The following is a 15,128-nucleotide window of genomic DNA, read 5'->3' on the forward strand; positions in this document are numbered from 1 at the left end:
GAAGTGAATAAAGAAAAAACTGCTTGGAGCATTTGATACATCAGTCGTAGTAAAGGTCAGGAGCCTGTTAATGATTAACAGACCTCTGCCACCCAGTCCGAGGAGGCAACCGCGGCACTCAACATTCAACAAGTATGTGAACTTTATCATTTAATCAAAAATAAACTTTCTTTTTACAGCCATGAAAGGTTACTTGGATTTTGCGATTTTTAACCTGTTTAAACATCAAACTGATTAGATTTACTGTTACATGGAGCCTGTATTAGGATTATAATAATGTACTGGAGATATTTGTCTTCGTAACATGAAACGGGTTCTAGCATACCAAAAATATCATAGAAATATGGGAAGCTACTGAGTCAAAAGTGAGTGCATACTGTAATGCCACAGCACATTGTCAATATTTGTAGAAGAGTTGTCGTCACAGAGGTCAGAATGAAGGAACGTGAAGGGGAACTCAAAGGTGGAGCATTTGTTTGAATCAATGAATCGGTTACGGAGGATATGAAAATGGTGGAATTGAACTTACCAGTACAGTGCAGGTGATGGTTTTAAAGATTTGTTGGAGCCTGCAGCATGTGATGTTTAGTACATAGACACTTAACATTTCAGTAACGCATGTTTCAGACAGGGTATTCACAGTAAAAATGGAAAAGGTAAGACTCTAACTCAGAACTGGAATACATTTTTTCAAGCCTGTTTGAACCAATTACTTTATTTGTGGCCCAAGTTTTACATACAGATTGATTCAAAATCCTTTACTGCTGTGACTTAACACTGTTCTCACTGGTTTCTGTTGATTTTCAGAGCTTTATGATGCTGTTCCACACAGATGGAAAGCGCCTTAAATCTCATTTCACAACCTTCAGTGTTTTGGTTTTCCATCTTCATCTAACACACTTCTGTAAAGGTAACTCCACAACCACAAATACAATCCTAACAGGTCACTATTATGTTATGTTATTCACTAACAAGTCACTGCTATGGAGTGACCTTTCTCAACTGTCTACTATCAAAAAATACTAAAATGCTAAAAAGAAATGGGCCCAGAAGGGGTCTGTTATTCATGTATAGTGATGTGCTCATTGCAGTTACATCTGCAGGATAACCCAAGGATTGGGTGGCCTGTCATAAAAATGTACATTCTGATTATAGCGGATAGGATGCGTGAAATAATACATATTCAATGAGGAAAATGTTCATTAGATTACCTGCAGCTATCCCCGAGCAGATGAAGAGGTGCAACAGCTTAACTTCATTGATTATTGCACGCCAATAAGATCGGTCAAAATCTGTTAATTAATGTTCTTCTACACATCCAAAAAGTCACACACGCAGTCCAGGTTCATATTATTTAAATATGTCCTCCTGATGAATCCTGTGGACTATTCTTAAGTTGTCTCTGTCTTTATTTTGGATGCATTAAAAAAAGGTTTACAAAAAGAGAGAGAGAAAGACAGAAAACCATTAGGACACGAGAAGCGTTAAGTTTTGTGAACGTCACATGAGATGTGCTGGCTGGTGGGCGTTTGTGCTGTGAAACCGTGGAATGAGTATGGATCATTAAGGGTTGTGTGTGTCGGTGCAGCGCTGTCCATATTACTGAAATGATGATTGATCGATTCATAGACATTGATAGATGTGGCAGTAATCCACAGACAGAAGGGAAATGACAGGACAGTGAGGGTAAAGTCAGAGGGAGAGAGGGATCATTGAAACAAATCTTTATCTTTCCAGCAGTTATTACAGTTGTATTTTTCATCAGTTTTTTACTTATTTTTAAATTTTTGTTTTGAATTTGTATTAGCTTCAGTGAGTTTACAGAGTTAGTTGCTTGTGTCTGTTAATTTATTGTTTTTAAAGTTTTTGTTTAAAAAATGGATGGAAGTAGAATTCCTCCATCTTGTGATGACACTATTTGACTAACTTCTGTATATTTTCATTTATTTTTTGTTAGTTTAAGTACACAATACCGTTTAAGTTAGTTTTTGGTTTCCTAGTCTAGTTTTTATTTCATTTAACATTTTTTCCACACCTAGTTTAAATTATTATTTTCTTAAATTTCAGTAAAATATCATTACTCTGCTCTCCAGGTGAATTTCAGCTAATTGGCTCATCTCTGCCAATAGTAGCAACACTGGGTGATGACATCATTTTACCATGCCTGATGAGACCTGCGGAAGATGCGTCTGGTTTGACGCTGGAGTGGACGAGACCTGACCTGAGCCCCAGATTTGTCTATGTGTGGAGGTCTGGTCAGGAACTTGAGGGTAAAAAACATAAATTCTTTGAGGGGAGAACATCACTGTTCATCGATGAGCTGAGGCTGGGAAACATTTCATTGAAACTCTCCAAAGTGAAGCTCACTGATGAAGGACAGTACAGATGTTTCATTCCAGCACTGGGAAGGCAATCTTCTATTCAACTAGTTGTTGGTGAGTGCTTATGTGTCCACCGTGCATATTTTTTTTCTTAAATTCAGAAGGATTAACATTGTTTAAACACTAAAAGCCAAGGCAACTACATTCATATACCACCTTTCTAATTCAGTTTCATTTAAACTTCAAAATTATGTGCAGTACTATTTTAAATATTTATTCTCTTCAGGTTCAAATGCTGTCTCCACACCGGTCATAACTTTAACAGGAATTGATGAAGCCACCAGTGGAGTGGTTCTACAGTGTGAGTCCACAGGCTGGTATCCAGAACCTGAGGTGTTCTGGCTGGACGCTGAGGGAAACCTCCTCTCTGCTGGACCTACAGAGACAGTCAGAGGTCCTGATGACCTCTATACTGTCAGCAGCAGAGTGACTGTGGAGAAGAGACACAGCAACAGCTTCACCTGTAGAGTCCAACAGAACCACATCAACCAGACCAGAGAGACACTCATACATGTTCCAGGTACATGAGTTAGAACTTTGCACTGAATACTAACCAAGTGTTAGTAAGACGACCTCTGAATGAAACTCAACAATGAACTTTCTCCAGAATATCCCTCACTACCTTTAATTTATGTTGTCTTCATTGTTTTAGTTTAAAGTAGTTGAAGTCCAGTTTTATAGTCATGTCATGTTATTCTGTGTCTTATTATTTCAGATGTATTTTTTGAGGTCCAGTTGAATTTTTCTACCATCACAACTGGTTTGGCTGTTGGTTTGGCTGTTTGCATCCTGGTTATTCTGTTACTTGTCTTTTTTGTGTGGAGACAAAACAAAACTAGTAAGTCACATGAAAATGACAGTGTTTTCTAAATGTGATGTTATTCAGGTTTTATGTGTGTCTATTTTTTATTATTATTCAATTTTATACCTGATTTTAGAGGGAAATATCGTATATGCTCGAGGGATTTCACAGAATAGTTGACAACACTGGATCACTGTAGACTTATCATTCATCTGAGATGTAAGCCTGGTGCAGTAATAGGTGACATCATAGTGCATTACAGTAGGCTATCAGAGTTTGAGAGATGTTTTAAGATGGCCTTCTAACAACAGAAGGTGTAAATAACTTTAGCTGTTGTTGAACATAGGTTTGGTTAAACACTTTCCCACATCAAATAAAATCAGAGTGTAAGGTATAAGGAAAGACTCCCACCATCCCTGCAAGAGAGCAGTCATGTTGATCCTGCAGTCAAACAGTTATCCAGCTAAGACGTTCTCATTTGTAAATAGTCTCTTGGAGCCAACCTAGGACATTGCTATTTAATCTACTTCCAGGTTGGTCTCGCCGACATTAGTTAACCCTTTGCTGGTTGTATTTGAGATCATTTTGATGAGAATTGATAGTTGTTATTTGGTCAAAAAATAAGTCTACTGCGATTCATCAAGTATTCCACTTTTTTTGGATTAGTCGATGCCCTTGCAAATGCCCTCAAATGCTGTGATACCTTCCTGAAATGCAAGTAAATGTCTTTTGTTCTTTTATTTTACTGCCTTTATTTTTACACAGAGACAAAGAGAAGTCACAGGGATGAAACTAATAAAAGGGTTAAGAAGAAATGCTTGAAAAGTAATAAAACTGAAGATCAGTTTGTGACAAGACAGCCGCTCATGACACATGAAACTGTGCAAATGAAGGTTTTCAATGAGGGAAATGATAAAAACATCAGACCAGAGGTACGTCTAATGTTTGTCTTTCCTATGTTTCATTGTGTGATATCTTCATTTACCTGCCTGGATAAATCACGTGTTGCTGCTTGTCTCTGTTCATCGTTCTCCTTTGTCTCAGCAGATCCAGGAGGGGCAGGAGGTCCAGGAGGAGAAGCAGCTCCAGGAGGGGCAGGAGGTCCAGAAGGAGCAGCAGAGGAGAGAGGAAACTGAGAACAGAGTGAAGACCCTGAAAGAGGAGCTGGGGACCAAGAAGACTGAGGTTTATCTTCACTTTCATAATATAACTCACTGATTTCAGTTTGGCACAAATCCAGGTCAAACTAAAAACAGTTTTTGCAGGTAAATGACAAAATAAAGGTCCAAACATGATACGGAGCAAATCCAGATGCATGCATTTTTTATGTCACTAATTTGTTACAAGTTTTAAATGTTAATAAGTGAACACGTCTGTCATTGTGTCTCTGAACCTTCTCTCTGTCCCTCCAGGTTAAAAAGAAACAAGCTGATCTGCAGCTGCTCCATGAAGAGAAGCAGAGGAAGGAGGAGAACCTGCAGAGACTGAAGGAACATCTGGAGAACAAGAACACAGAGGTTTTCATCTTCATCTTTATCTATTTATTGAGACGTGTCATCATCTGTACTGTGTGAGAATACAAATACACCACATTTAATTTATTTACTTGAAGTTGACTTGACTTGATGAAGCTACTGTACCTGCCCTTAGTTTACCTGTGTTGTGTCATATTATTATTATTCACAAGCTTTAATGTTGTCCTCATGTCTCTCTTTCTGTCCCTCCCAGCTGGAGACAATCATGGCATCACTCACCCAGTTCTGGGTGATATCTCTGGTAAGTGTTCATGATATGATTGCAATAACACACTCTGGAGGTGACCTCAAATAAAAAATAACATACAAGTCAATTATTTTGATGGATCCATTATTAAATTGTTTGTTTTTTTACCATATGAGTCATAGTATTGTATGTTCAGTCACATCTCTTGATATTATCTAGAATCCCAAAAAGGAGGAAGAGCTGAAGAAGAAGCAGGAAGTTGAAAAAGAAGTTGAGACACTGAAGAAGGAGCTGGAGACTGAAGAGACAGAATTAGACACCAAAATCAAAGAGGTTTCTGTTTTTTAACTTTTCTTCAACACATTTGTTTCCAGTCACCTACTTGTTTGTTTCAGTTCAGATTCTCCATCTGAGTCCAAGTCAATTCCAAAGCCAAGTCAAGTAAAGAAGAGGTCTAAGCGGACTTTAGACTTGAGAAGAGTTCTTTGTCAGACATACACCCAAAGTTGCAACGGTTTTGCTCTAAAATATGACTGTAGGGTCTATAACTTCATGTCGAAAACCTCCATTTTTCCAACAATTCCCCGGGATGAACTGACAAAATGTGTCTGTTCCTCCAAAACTGCTGAAAAAATCTTTTTTGTTTGTTTTTTTTGTTTTTCTAGTGTTACAACACTGTATTTAAGGTTTTTATTTATGTTTAAGGTTTGATCCAAAACTGGTTTAGGTTAAAATCTTGGTTAGGGTTGAAATGGCCACTGGAGGTTACAGGGCTTTCACTATTATGGCTTCAATAATAACCATATGGTTATTGTTTGGAATGATTGTGGTTGGAAAAACAACGTTAAAATGAAAATAAACAGCAGTCCCCAGTGATGTTCTGTTGATTTGTCCATCCACCCATTGTCCCTACATAGACTTTGTTGCTTTAATAACATATCCTCCTCCTTTGCTCCTTTCATATTCACTGAAGTTGTGTTGTCAATTGAACTTAACTAATGTTGTCTGGGACACTTTCTGAAAGGATGGACGCTGTTGTTGGGAGTCTGCTTTGCACTGGTTGTGCACAATAAAATGGTTTCTCATCTTATCTTTCCTCACAGTTTGATGACAAACTACCTGAAGTCCAGCAGTTCAAGGGTGAGATTCAGATGATGGAAAGCACCCTGCAGACCCTGATAGAGGAACTGGACTCCAAAAACTTGGAGGTTCAACTTTCTACCTTAACTTTCCTGTGTCTGTTGAGAATTCTTGTCAAGAAAGAAGGAACTATTGTCAACATGTGAAAGTATTGTATGGGCTGGTTGACTGTAATTGTACACATCAAAAATCATTTTGCATTTTTCATTCATCTCAAAGATTCCTATCTACTGACTGTAGATGTTTTACTTTTTCTTAAAAGTTAAGTGGTTGTATCACCATTAAAAGACACTTCAGAATATTTAACCATAATTTGAACGCATCACCATTCATCTTAGCACCATAAATTCTGCATCACTTACAACTCCCCCGTCTCGATGTCTGATTCAGTAAAGATGTTGCACCGATGATATTACAGTGCAACCACGCCCATGAAGTTTTGCATCTGATTGCATGTGATTGACACAGTAATAGTACAGTATGTCACTGCAGCAAAACCTAAATCTGTAGTTATAACCTTGACAGGACAGAGGAAACTTTACAGAGGAACCAGAATTAAACTTTTGACTTCTGAAACAAACACAGCTTTGTTGGAGCTCAGGATTTATCAGACCAACACAAACCAAAATGAACACAAGGATAGGGGAAAGTCTGGTCCAGCCACACAGTGGGCAGGAGGACCCAGAACTTCCCACCCCAAACTAAGATAAAAACAAATCCATGAACTAAACTGATAAACAAAGCCATGATAGCAGGACTACCAGACCTACATCCTGAAAAGGAAAAAGAAGACAGAAACACTTGGTCTGCAAAAGAGGGAGCTCCTCCTCCTCCAATGACTGAGGTGGCACGGCCCAGTCACCTGATTAGGAGCACCTGAGAGGAGAAAGTAGAGAACAGGAGGAGAGAAAACACTGAAGGGGAGCATGTAACAGCTCTCATGCAACAAACAGGGATTCATTTAATGAACTACTCTTTGATAGTACTATAGGCCTAAACCTCCTTCCTTCAAGTTTGAATTTGATTTTTTATGGTTTTGATTTAAAAACATTCAAATATATATAATAAAGAACGTCTCTCTTGTAATTTCTCTATTTCTCCTTAGTTGGAAAGAACCGGAGTCTCTACAGTCCTGTCGTCTTCTTCTTCAGTAAGTTGTCATGTAGAATTACAATATATACAGTCTGACGTTTCAGCAGAGTCAGAAACACAAGACAAACTTTAGACTCAGTGTTTGACCTATAAGAGTCAGCTAGAGAATCATTTTTATTTCATCAGTTTTACTGGTCAAACTTTGGAGCTGCAGATTTTCAAACACAGGAACAGCTGAATGTTTTCTAATGTACTAAATCCAAAATCCACAAATATCAGATCGAAAGGTTCGTCATGTTTCCGTATGTTCAGGGTCATTCAGGATGATAAGAAACATGTCTCTCAACTTGTCTCCAATCTGTGTCTCCTCTTTCACTTAAAGTGGCCGTTAGTTTCCAGGCAGAAGTTCCAAGCGGAGCTGCAGAAGTTCCAGGAGGAGCATCAGAAGAGGGAGGAGGCTGAGAACCAAGTTCGGATCCTGGAGGAGAAGCTGGAGAAGAAGACCAGAGAAGTTTGTATTTGAATTCTTTACAAAACATTTCTTTCAAGCTACCTATTTCTTTGTTTTCAGTATGTGAATGTATTAAGCTCCTTTTGTATATCTTTTCAACGTCTTCTTGTTTCTCACTGTTTTGAGATGTGCTCTATTCGTCTCACATTTTCATGGTATTTTTTTTTTTCCTCAATTGATGATGATGATGACCTTACATTCAAATTGTAGTCAGGATTATACTCAGTCAGTCCAAGTCAACGTTCATAATGACTCGAGTCCTTTTCCAAACACAGGAGTCATGTTCATATTTGTACTTAACATGTCAAGTCAAGCCATCATGTGGGACCAGGGGACCAACTCTAGTTTCTACACAAATGTGTTAAAATGCATAATGAATCAAAGCTTTAAACAAAGATGACTTTTTACCTGAATGATTGTGTTTTATAATCTCTGCTAAGGCTAACAGAAGAGCAATTCATCTCATCTCCGTGTCTTTTTATTCCCAGCTAGAGGGAAACCAAGTTGACACCATCATGCAGCTCCTGCAGGAGAAACAGAAAAGACAGAAAGCCCAGAGGGAAGTGGACGCCCTGAAGAACCAGTCGCAGTCAAAGATTAATGAGGTCAATGTGATCATTATATACTATTTTATGTGAAACAGATTTGTTCCCGGCCTTGTTTGTCCTCGGTCCTTAAATGTGCCACAGCTGCACCTTTTCTACCCTGAACTATATGAATACGTTAAACTACAGATATCAAACAAGTGTGCAGACAAAGTAGATCATGTTGAAAGCTGGTGAGTCAAAACCAAAACCAGAACCACACGTTGTGCTTAAAATCAGGAGCATGGCATAAAAGTTTATCAGCTGTTGTTTATTGGCAGAGTGAGAACACATCAAAACTATAAAGTCAAAACATTGTTGTTAACTGAGATGGAAAGGCTGATTCAATTAAGACCTAATGTAAAATAATATGCTTAGATATTATATCTTTGCATCTTTTTCAATTTAGCACTAACATTGGTCCTTATTGAGCAACAACCTTCTGTCATGTCGATAGTGTATTACTTCACACACTTCAATAAGAGAAAAGATCTCTTAAATTCTGTCTGTATCTTCTCTGTCCTCTCAGGTGGACAGCCTGAGAACTAGGGTCAAGAAGCTCTCAGAGGAGAATCTGAAGCTGGAGAACAAGAAAAAAGAGGTTTACTTTTAATGATATGAGTTTTGTTTCCACTCAGATACAGTACAGTATGTTATCTTTTTAAATGAAACAATAACTGCTTTATTTATCTTAAGATTATTTAAATATATAAGAACATGAGCCACAGAAAGAGTCAAAGTATGTGTAGAAATATTGTTAATTATTGCAAAATCAATAGTTTTCTTTCCTTTTTATATTGTATTTGTTTTTTTTTCTCACCTCACAATATACAATGAAAATCCAATGTGACATGTCATCAGTTCAAAATTATGCCCATAAGAACTTTGAAGTATAAAATTAATCAAACAACATTAACTATTTTTTTAATCACTGTTGGATTCTGATTCACAAACAGTTGTGTTCAGTTAGTTCTGAGAACATCGAAGTTGAACAGTACAGATCTCAGGTTCTGTGCCAGGCTGTCACTTCCTGCACACTGTTGAATTCAACATCTGTCTGTCCTTTAGTATGAGGAGAAGGCACAAGCAGGTAACACGACGTGGAAGAGGACCAATGAAGAGCTCAAGGAGGCAAAGGCTCAAGTGAAGAACATGAAGGAAGAGATCAGCCAGCTTAGGACACAAGTAACGCGCACACACACACACACACACACACACACACACACAGGTTTGTGCAGTGTTGATACCAGAAAAGGTCCTCAGTAGGTAACAAATATACATACAAACACAGATGAACATGACTTCTTGTTGTCCACATTGTCAAAAACAGTAAAGTAGTGCTATGTTAAGTTCTCTCTGCTGGTGCAGGAAGAAAATATTTAAATCAGAGAACAGAGTTTTCATCACATCATCCAGCTCATCACTACTCAGAACTCATCAGATGTGCTAAATGGCGTAAAATGTGTCTCTTCATCTCTCCTCCCTCCCAGTACGATAACCTGCTCTGGAATGTGAAGGAGAAGGGAAAGAAAGCTGAGAAGGACCTGATGACCAAAAACACTGAGGTTCATCTTTTTATCTAAATATATATTTTTTCTCTTTCATATGACATTGACTTGTTGTTGAGACCACGATGAGCAAACTTGCCATGAGAGAAAATATCTGCAACTGGTCTCAACTACGTCATACCTGTCACCGCTACATATTTCTCCTACCGCAGTCACATTGACTTTTAACATTCTTTGTTTTGTGATATTGTCTTGACATTGTTGAGAATAAAAAAAAAATCTGTTTTCTTTAGTTGAATGTTCTCTAGTTACATGTTGAACTCACCAGTTAAGTTGTGCACCATTTGTTCAGCAGTCATCAGAGTTAAGTATTCATCTTTTAGCATTTCTAAAACAAAACTGGAAAGATTTCACATGAGAATAAATCAATATATTTCCATTGGTGTGAAAACTCTTTAACAAAGTCATAGTTCACTACTAGCTAAACAGTTCAGGTTCAGGTTCTCTGTCACTTCATATAGTAAAACAATGCTGAAAGATCACCATCTATCTTTCTCTTAATAGCCCTTTAATGAATGAATTGTGTGTTGTGTCCCATTTAGAGAGGTGCATGCAAATGTGAAGCAGCAGTGCATAACACCAGCTCGCCCAGTCAGAGATCAACCACAGGACCTGTAATTGAGGTCGACCCGCGGGGCAAATACGTTCGTCTTAAAAATGCTTCCAAAGAGGTAATGTTGTTTGTGTGCAGGTAATCACTGTATTTTAGTTGTGTAAATTGTGTACAGCATTTAAAAATGCATTAACCTGCATGTCCATGGTCCATAATTCAAATTGCCCGTTCAAACCCAACTAATGTTTGCTATTTGTGCCAGAATAAATATTCTCCTAAATTCATGCAAAGCAGGAATTGACATCCCCTCATTTATAAACGCAATTACTTTCAAACTCAATGTAACATTAATTTGTTAGTCTCTTTCTTTCATCGTTGTGCAGGACCAACATCTGGAAGGCTGGATGTTACAAGTACTGGTCAACAACAAAAACATTATGTACACATTTGAGAAGTCATTCAAAATCAGTCCTGGAAAAATTCTCACTGTGAGTCTTTCTTTATATCTCAATTTATGTCGTTGACGTTCCCCTTTGCTTATCCAAAAATGATAACGACAACAATAATAATAATGATGATAATTGATAACTGATTTTAAGTGTGTGGACTTTTCATTTCACAGTTATGGGACCCAAATCATGGTATACATTATCCTCCCACTGACCTGATTTGGAAGGACCTGCATTCCTTGAGCTCTGGAGACCAACTGCAGGTTATCCTCTTCAACAACACTCGAGAAACCAAATCAACTCAGTCAACATGCATTGAAAGATAATAATCAGCCCAGTTGTCAAGCAATTTTCTTTTTAAACTTTTTTTTTGCTCCTCCCAATTCAATAACTTTAAACACCAACAGTGTTAATGAATCATGAGACAAAATTACCAACCATAACACCAAAATGAATTCTGAATGGTAAACAGTGCTGTAATACAGCAGACTTGAAAATGCCAAATATTAAAAATCAGGAAAAAGCGGCAGATGTTTCTGTGAAAATAAATAGGCTATTTTAATAATGCAGTGACCCAGTCATATCACGGTTTGATCTGGAAACAAGAAAATGAGACATTTGTTGTGAATATTAAGTCAGATTTTATCTTTTTTGTTTGTTTTGGTATGTTCAACAATTCAAAAACAAATCTAATTCAATTATCAGCTAAAGGAAATGTATTATATTTTTACTGGATTGAAAATGTATTTGAAAATGTCTTGTCCTTTATGGAGCAACACTTAAAAGTTTGCATACACTTGTAGAGAACATGTTTGTCACGGCAGTCTTCAGTTCTGTGATTGAATTAGTGGACCACAAAGTGCTTTGTCACAAAAAAATTCATGAAGTTTGGTTCAGTAATGAATTTATTATGGGTCGCCTGAAAATGTGACCAAAACTCAACATACAGCAACTTGAACGATCAGTTTAGGTGATTACAGAAAGTTGTGTGAATGCAATGTTCTTTGTAGCCTCTTAACTTCAAGTTTGATAACAGCTGGTGACTTTTCTGGGCCCATTTTAATAGGGCTTGTTTGATAATCCCATAGACTCAGACACAAACGCTACAATGGGAAAGTCTAAGGAGCTCAGCATTGATCTGAAAGAGCACATTATTGATTTGAACAAGTGTGGAAAGTCACTTGGAACCATTTTAAAGCAGTTACAGGTCCCAAGATCAACTGTACAAACAACTGATCAGGCCCCGATCAGGAAGAAAACACAAACTATAATAGTCACATGGACAATAACGCCTCCCCTCTAAGGCAATCCCATCAACCCAGATAACCTTTATAACAACACTACAAATGATGTCAACACAAAGCTTCATAGTTCAGCAGTATTCTTGATTTGTTAATCTTCTGTTTCACACATCAGCAGAGTCTCTCCTCCCTTCTTCGGTCAGGTGTCAACCGTATCAGGTGTGGCCTGTGAGACAGAAAACACAAAGAGATATCTTCCAAACTCAGCTTCTTTTGAGAACTTTAAATGACTGGAACTTGCTGATGTGTTGGCCTGTTGTAAAGTTCTGTATTTAGGCCATCTGATGACACCTGAGCAAGATCATTCTCTGAGGAAGGCCATGACAATATGGTGGAAAGCTTTTATAAGAATAATTTATGTATACTGTAATGTGCTATTTGATTTGTGTGTCCAACATAAATAATTCAAAGAATATAAAGAATTCTCCATTATGACTTTTTAAAACAGAAGCTATTGGTGATAATTACTTTCTGAATATCTCCTTAAATCATATTTTATCCATAATATTGTTTAAAACTGTAAAAGAAGAGAAAAAAGTTAGGTGTTCAAACTTACTAAAATTGATGTGTTGACTAATCCCTCAAGCAATCAGGTGAGGGGGTTAAACTAGAAAGAGAATTAATTGGTAAGTCTAGTAGTTGGACAACGTTTTTGTAATTGAAAGTTAATTTGTTAAATTGTTACTTTGTCTTGTGAAATAAACTGTATATTTTGGGATTTGGGACTGTTGTAAGCATTTTTTCATTGGTGAAGCTTCATCACCTTCAAGGTCAGCAAGGTTCCTGCTCTGTTAGACTCAACTCTTTGGCTGCTGTGGGCTTCAGGGATTCAGATTTTGCTATTTAAGACACAAGAAATTTTATCATCTAAACCACAAAGTTATCTAAAGAAAAGGATAATCAGCAGGGTAATCACTCGTTAAAGTAAAGACCATCCTGACCTTTCATCTGGATGCCTTCAGTCAAACGTAGCATTTTTGCCCAACCACTGTAAAAATGTGTCCGTTTGTTCCCTCTCACACATTCAGAGGTTTCTGGGTGATGCTAACAGGGTTTTAACCTTTTCTAAGCAGGATATTTTGAGGTAATTTCAGTTGTTGCTTTTCAAATAATCCTTAATTTCTTCCAAACATCTGAACTGCGTCATCCCAGTTGCTAAATAAACCAAACTGCAGTAATAAAAACATCAGATTAACCAAAGGTCACTAATTACATTCTGCTGATAATGCTCTGCTTCCCTGTTGGTGCTATACGCTGCTTCTCCACACAGGAGGAGTGCTGACAGTCACTTACTGCAGGTTACACACTGATTAGAGATAAGTACCTCATACAACCCCACATCAAAACACACCAACTATGACTTTAAGGTTAGAAAAATATATTTTGTGGTTACGCTTAGGCATCAAAAGCACTTTGGTAAAGGTAAGGAAAAGATATTTTCAGTTTTTGAACGGTCACAACATTTAATCTGTAGGATTCACTTTGGTTAAGGTGTGGAGAGAATGTGACTTTGGTCATATGTTAAAATCAGTTCTTGAAATAGTGATGAAATTTAAGTACATAGACATGAATTGTCCATGTTAAAGTTCTGCTGAGTGTCACGGAGAAGAAAAAGACAATTCGAGCCACTGTACCCAATTTATGTTGATAAAATTACATCACTACATAATGTCAATCAACAGTGTGAGCAAAAAGAAAAAATGCATTTCAATAAGATACGAACCCTGTTGGCGATCATGTGACGTTGACTTGTTTTCACAGTGGCGTAAACCGTTTCATCCTTATCTGAAGGGTAGAGATCATGAGAGAAAGAGAGCAACAGACAGACACGTGGTTAAATGACCACATTATAAATACTCATACTGAACGACTAACGGGGTCAACAGCCCTGCTCACCTTTTTCTGTCTGTGGTTTTCTGCTCTGGCTTGTCTCAACGTGGAGATCGGTATCAGCAGCATCTGCCGAGTCTAAAACAAAACACCACGTATGAGGATATAAATATAATTCAGACGTGCGTCTCAACCTTTCATTTGTAACCACACATCAACGGCAACTTTCATGCAGTGAGGGAACTCGTCGCATCATGTACTTTTCTTAACCCTGAACAAAAAACCCATTTGTCTCTCCTAATAAGGAGTATACTTAATCTTATACAGTTACCAATATTTATGATGCAAATTATCTGTAATAGGCCTTTTGTTTTCCTTTTGTTTTCACAACATGTTAAAAAAAAAATAAGTCAAGTAAACCTTTGTTCTTCCTCTGTTTTGTGACGACAACTGCATATGTCACACTGCTTTGATCATCTGCAGATTCATCTCCAGAGACTGAAACATAAAACACAATGTTTATTTTCTTAAAATGCATTTTCATTATTACAAAAGCACAAGATTATCACAGAAAAGATGCACACTGACATCTTTAACTTTTATTATTGTTGTGTAAGTTAAGAAGGCAAAACTTTTGTAAGAAAGATTTCATGTGTTGCCGTTTACTTCAAAAGTTTTTATAAGTCAAAATGACATGAAACAATGATGTAATAATAACTACACAGGTTTGCTCTCACCCATTTGATTGTCCGGGCCTGACTGTGATGTCCTTGTTGGTATCTTTGAGGAGAAGTAGAGCACCACTGATTGATAGGAGGGCAAAGCTACTGACATCAGAGACACAGAGAAGGAATTTAAAGTTATTTGTTTTTCTTTATCAATTCTATTTACATAGAATATATTAGAAGTAATGTTTTTCTGTACCTCTGTGGTTCCTGATATGAAGGAATCCCACCGCGAGCAGCACCAGAACCACCACTAAAATGGTCACAGTAATCCCAGCCGGGTTGAGGGTCTGAGTGGTTCCAGAGTCACTGGGGAGAGCATCTTCATGATAAGAAAGAAAGATGATAGAATTGATGTTATGTAACATTACAAATGACACTGTATATGACACTTCAACTTTTTTTTACAAGAGAAAGTTGAAAAACATATATATTTAAATGCAGTATATAAAACACCTGCATATGCAAAC

At 37.4% G+C, this 15,128-nt stretch overlaps 1 protein-coding gene across 1 annotated transcript; it reads left to right on the forward strand.

Moving 5' to 3' along the window:
* Positions 1-104: 104 nt before the first annotated feature.
* Positions 105-12,826, forward strand: LOC141003190 (uncharacterized). Its single transcript, XM_073474474.1, has 20 exons — positions 105-132; positions 808-910; positions 2,094-2,435; positions 2,608-2,901; positions 3,097-3,219; positions 3,949-4,115; positions 4,231-4,368; positions 4,596-4,700; positions 4,912-4,959; positions 5,125-5,238; positions 6,009-6,113; positions 7,151-7,195; positions 7,520-7,648; positions 8,137-8,253; positions 8,762-8,833; positions 9,301-9,417; positions 9,723-9,797; positions 10,343-10,471; positions 10,737-10,841; positions 10,976-12,826. The coding sequence occupies exons 2-20, from the start codon at positions 814-816 to the stop codon at positions 11,126-11,128; spliced, it is 2,475 nt and encodes an 824-aa protein (XP_073330575.1). The 5' UTR covers positions 105-132; positions 808-813; the 3' UTR covers positions 11,129-12,826.
* The last annotated feature ends 2,302 nt before the right edge of the window (positions 12,827-15,128 follow it).

This window comes from Pagrus major, chromosome 10 (genome assembly GCF_040436345.1).
Source record: "Pagrus major chromosome 10, Pma_NU_1.0".
Classification (NCBI taxonomy): Eukaryota; Metazoa; Chordata; class Actinopteri; order Spariformes; family Sparidae; genus Pagrus; species Pagrus major.

What these genes read in the sequence shown, in the direction of transcription:
- LOC141003190 (XM_073474474.1), top strand. Translation starts at nt 814, where the DNA reads ATGATGCTGTTCCACACAGATGGAAAGCGCCTTAAATCTCATTTCACA. An exon ending in TGGAGAAGAAGACCAGAGAA is followed by an intron (nt 7,649 to 8,136) that starts GTTTGTATTTGA and finishes TTTTATTCCCAG; the next exon opens with CTAGAGGGAAACCAAGTTGA. An exon ending in CGCAGTCAAAGATTAATGAG is followed by an intron (nt 8,254 to 8,761) that starts GTCAATGTGATC and finishes CTGTCCTCTCAG; the next exon opens with GTGGACAGCCTGAGAACTAG.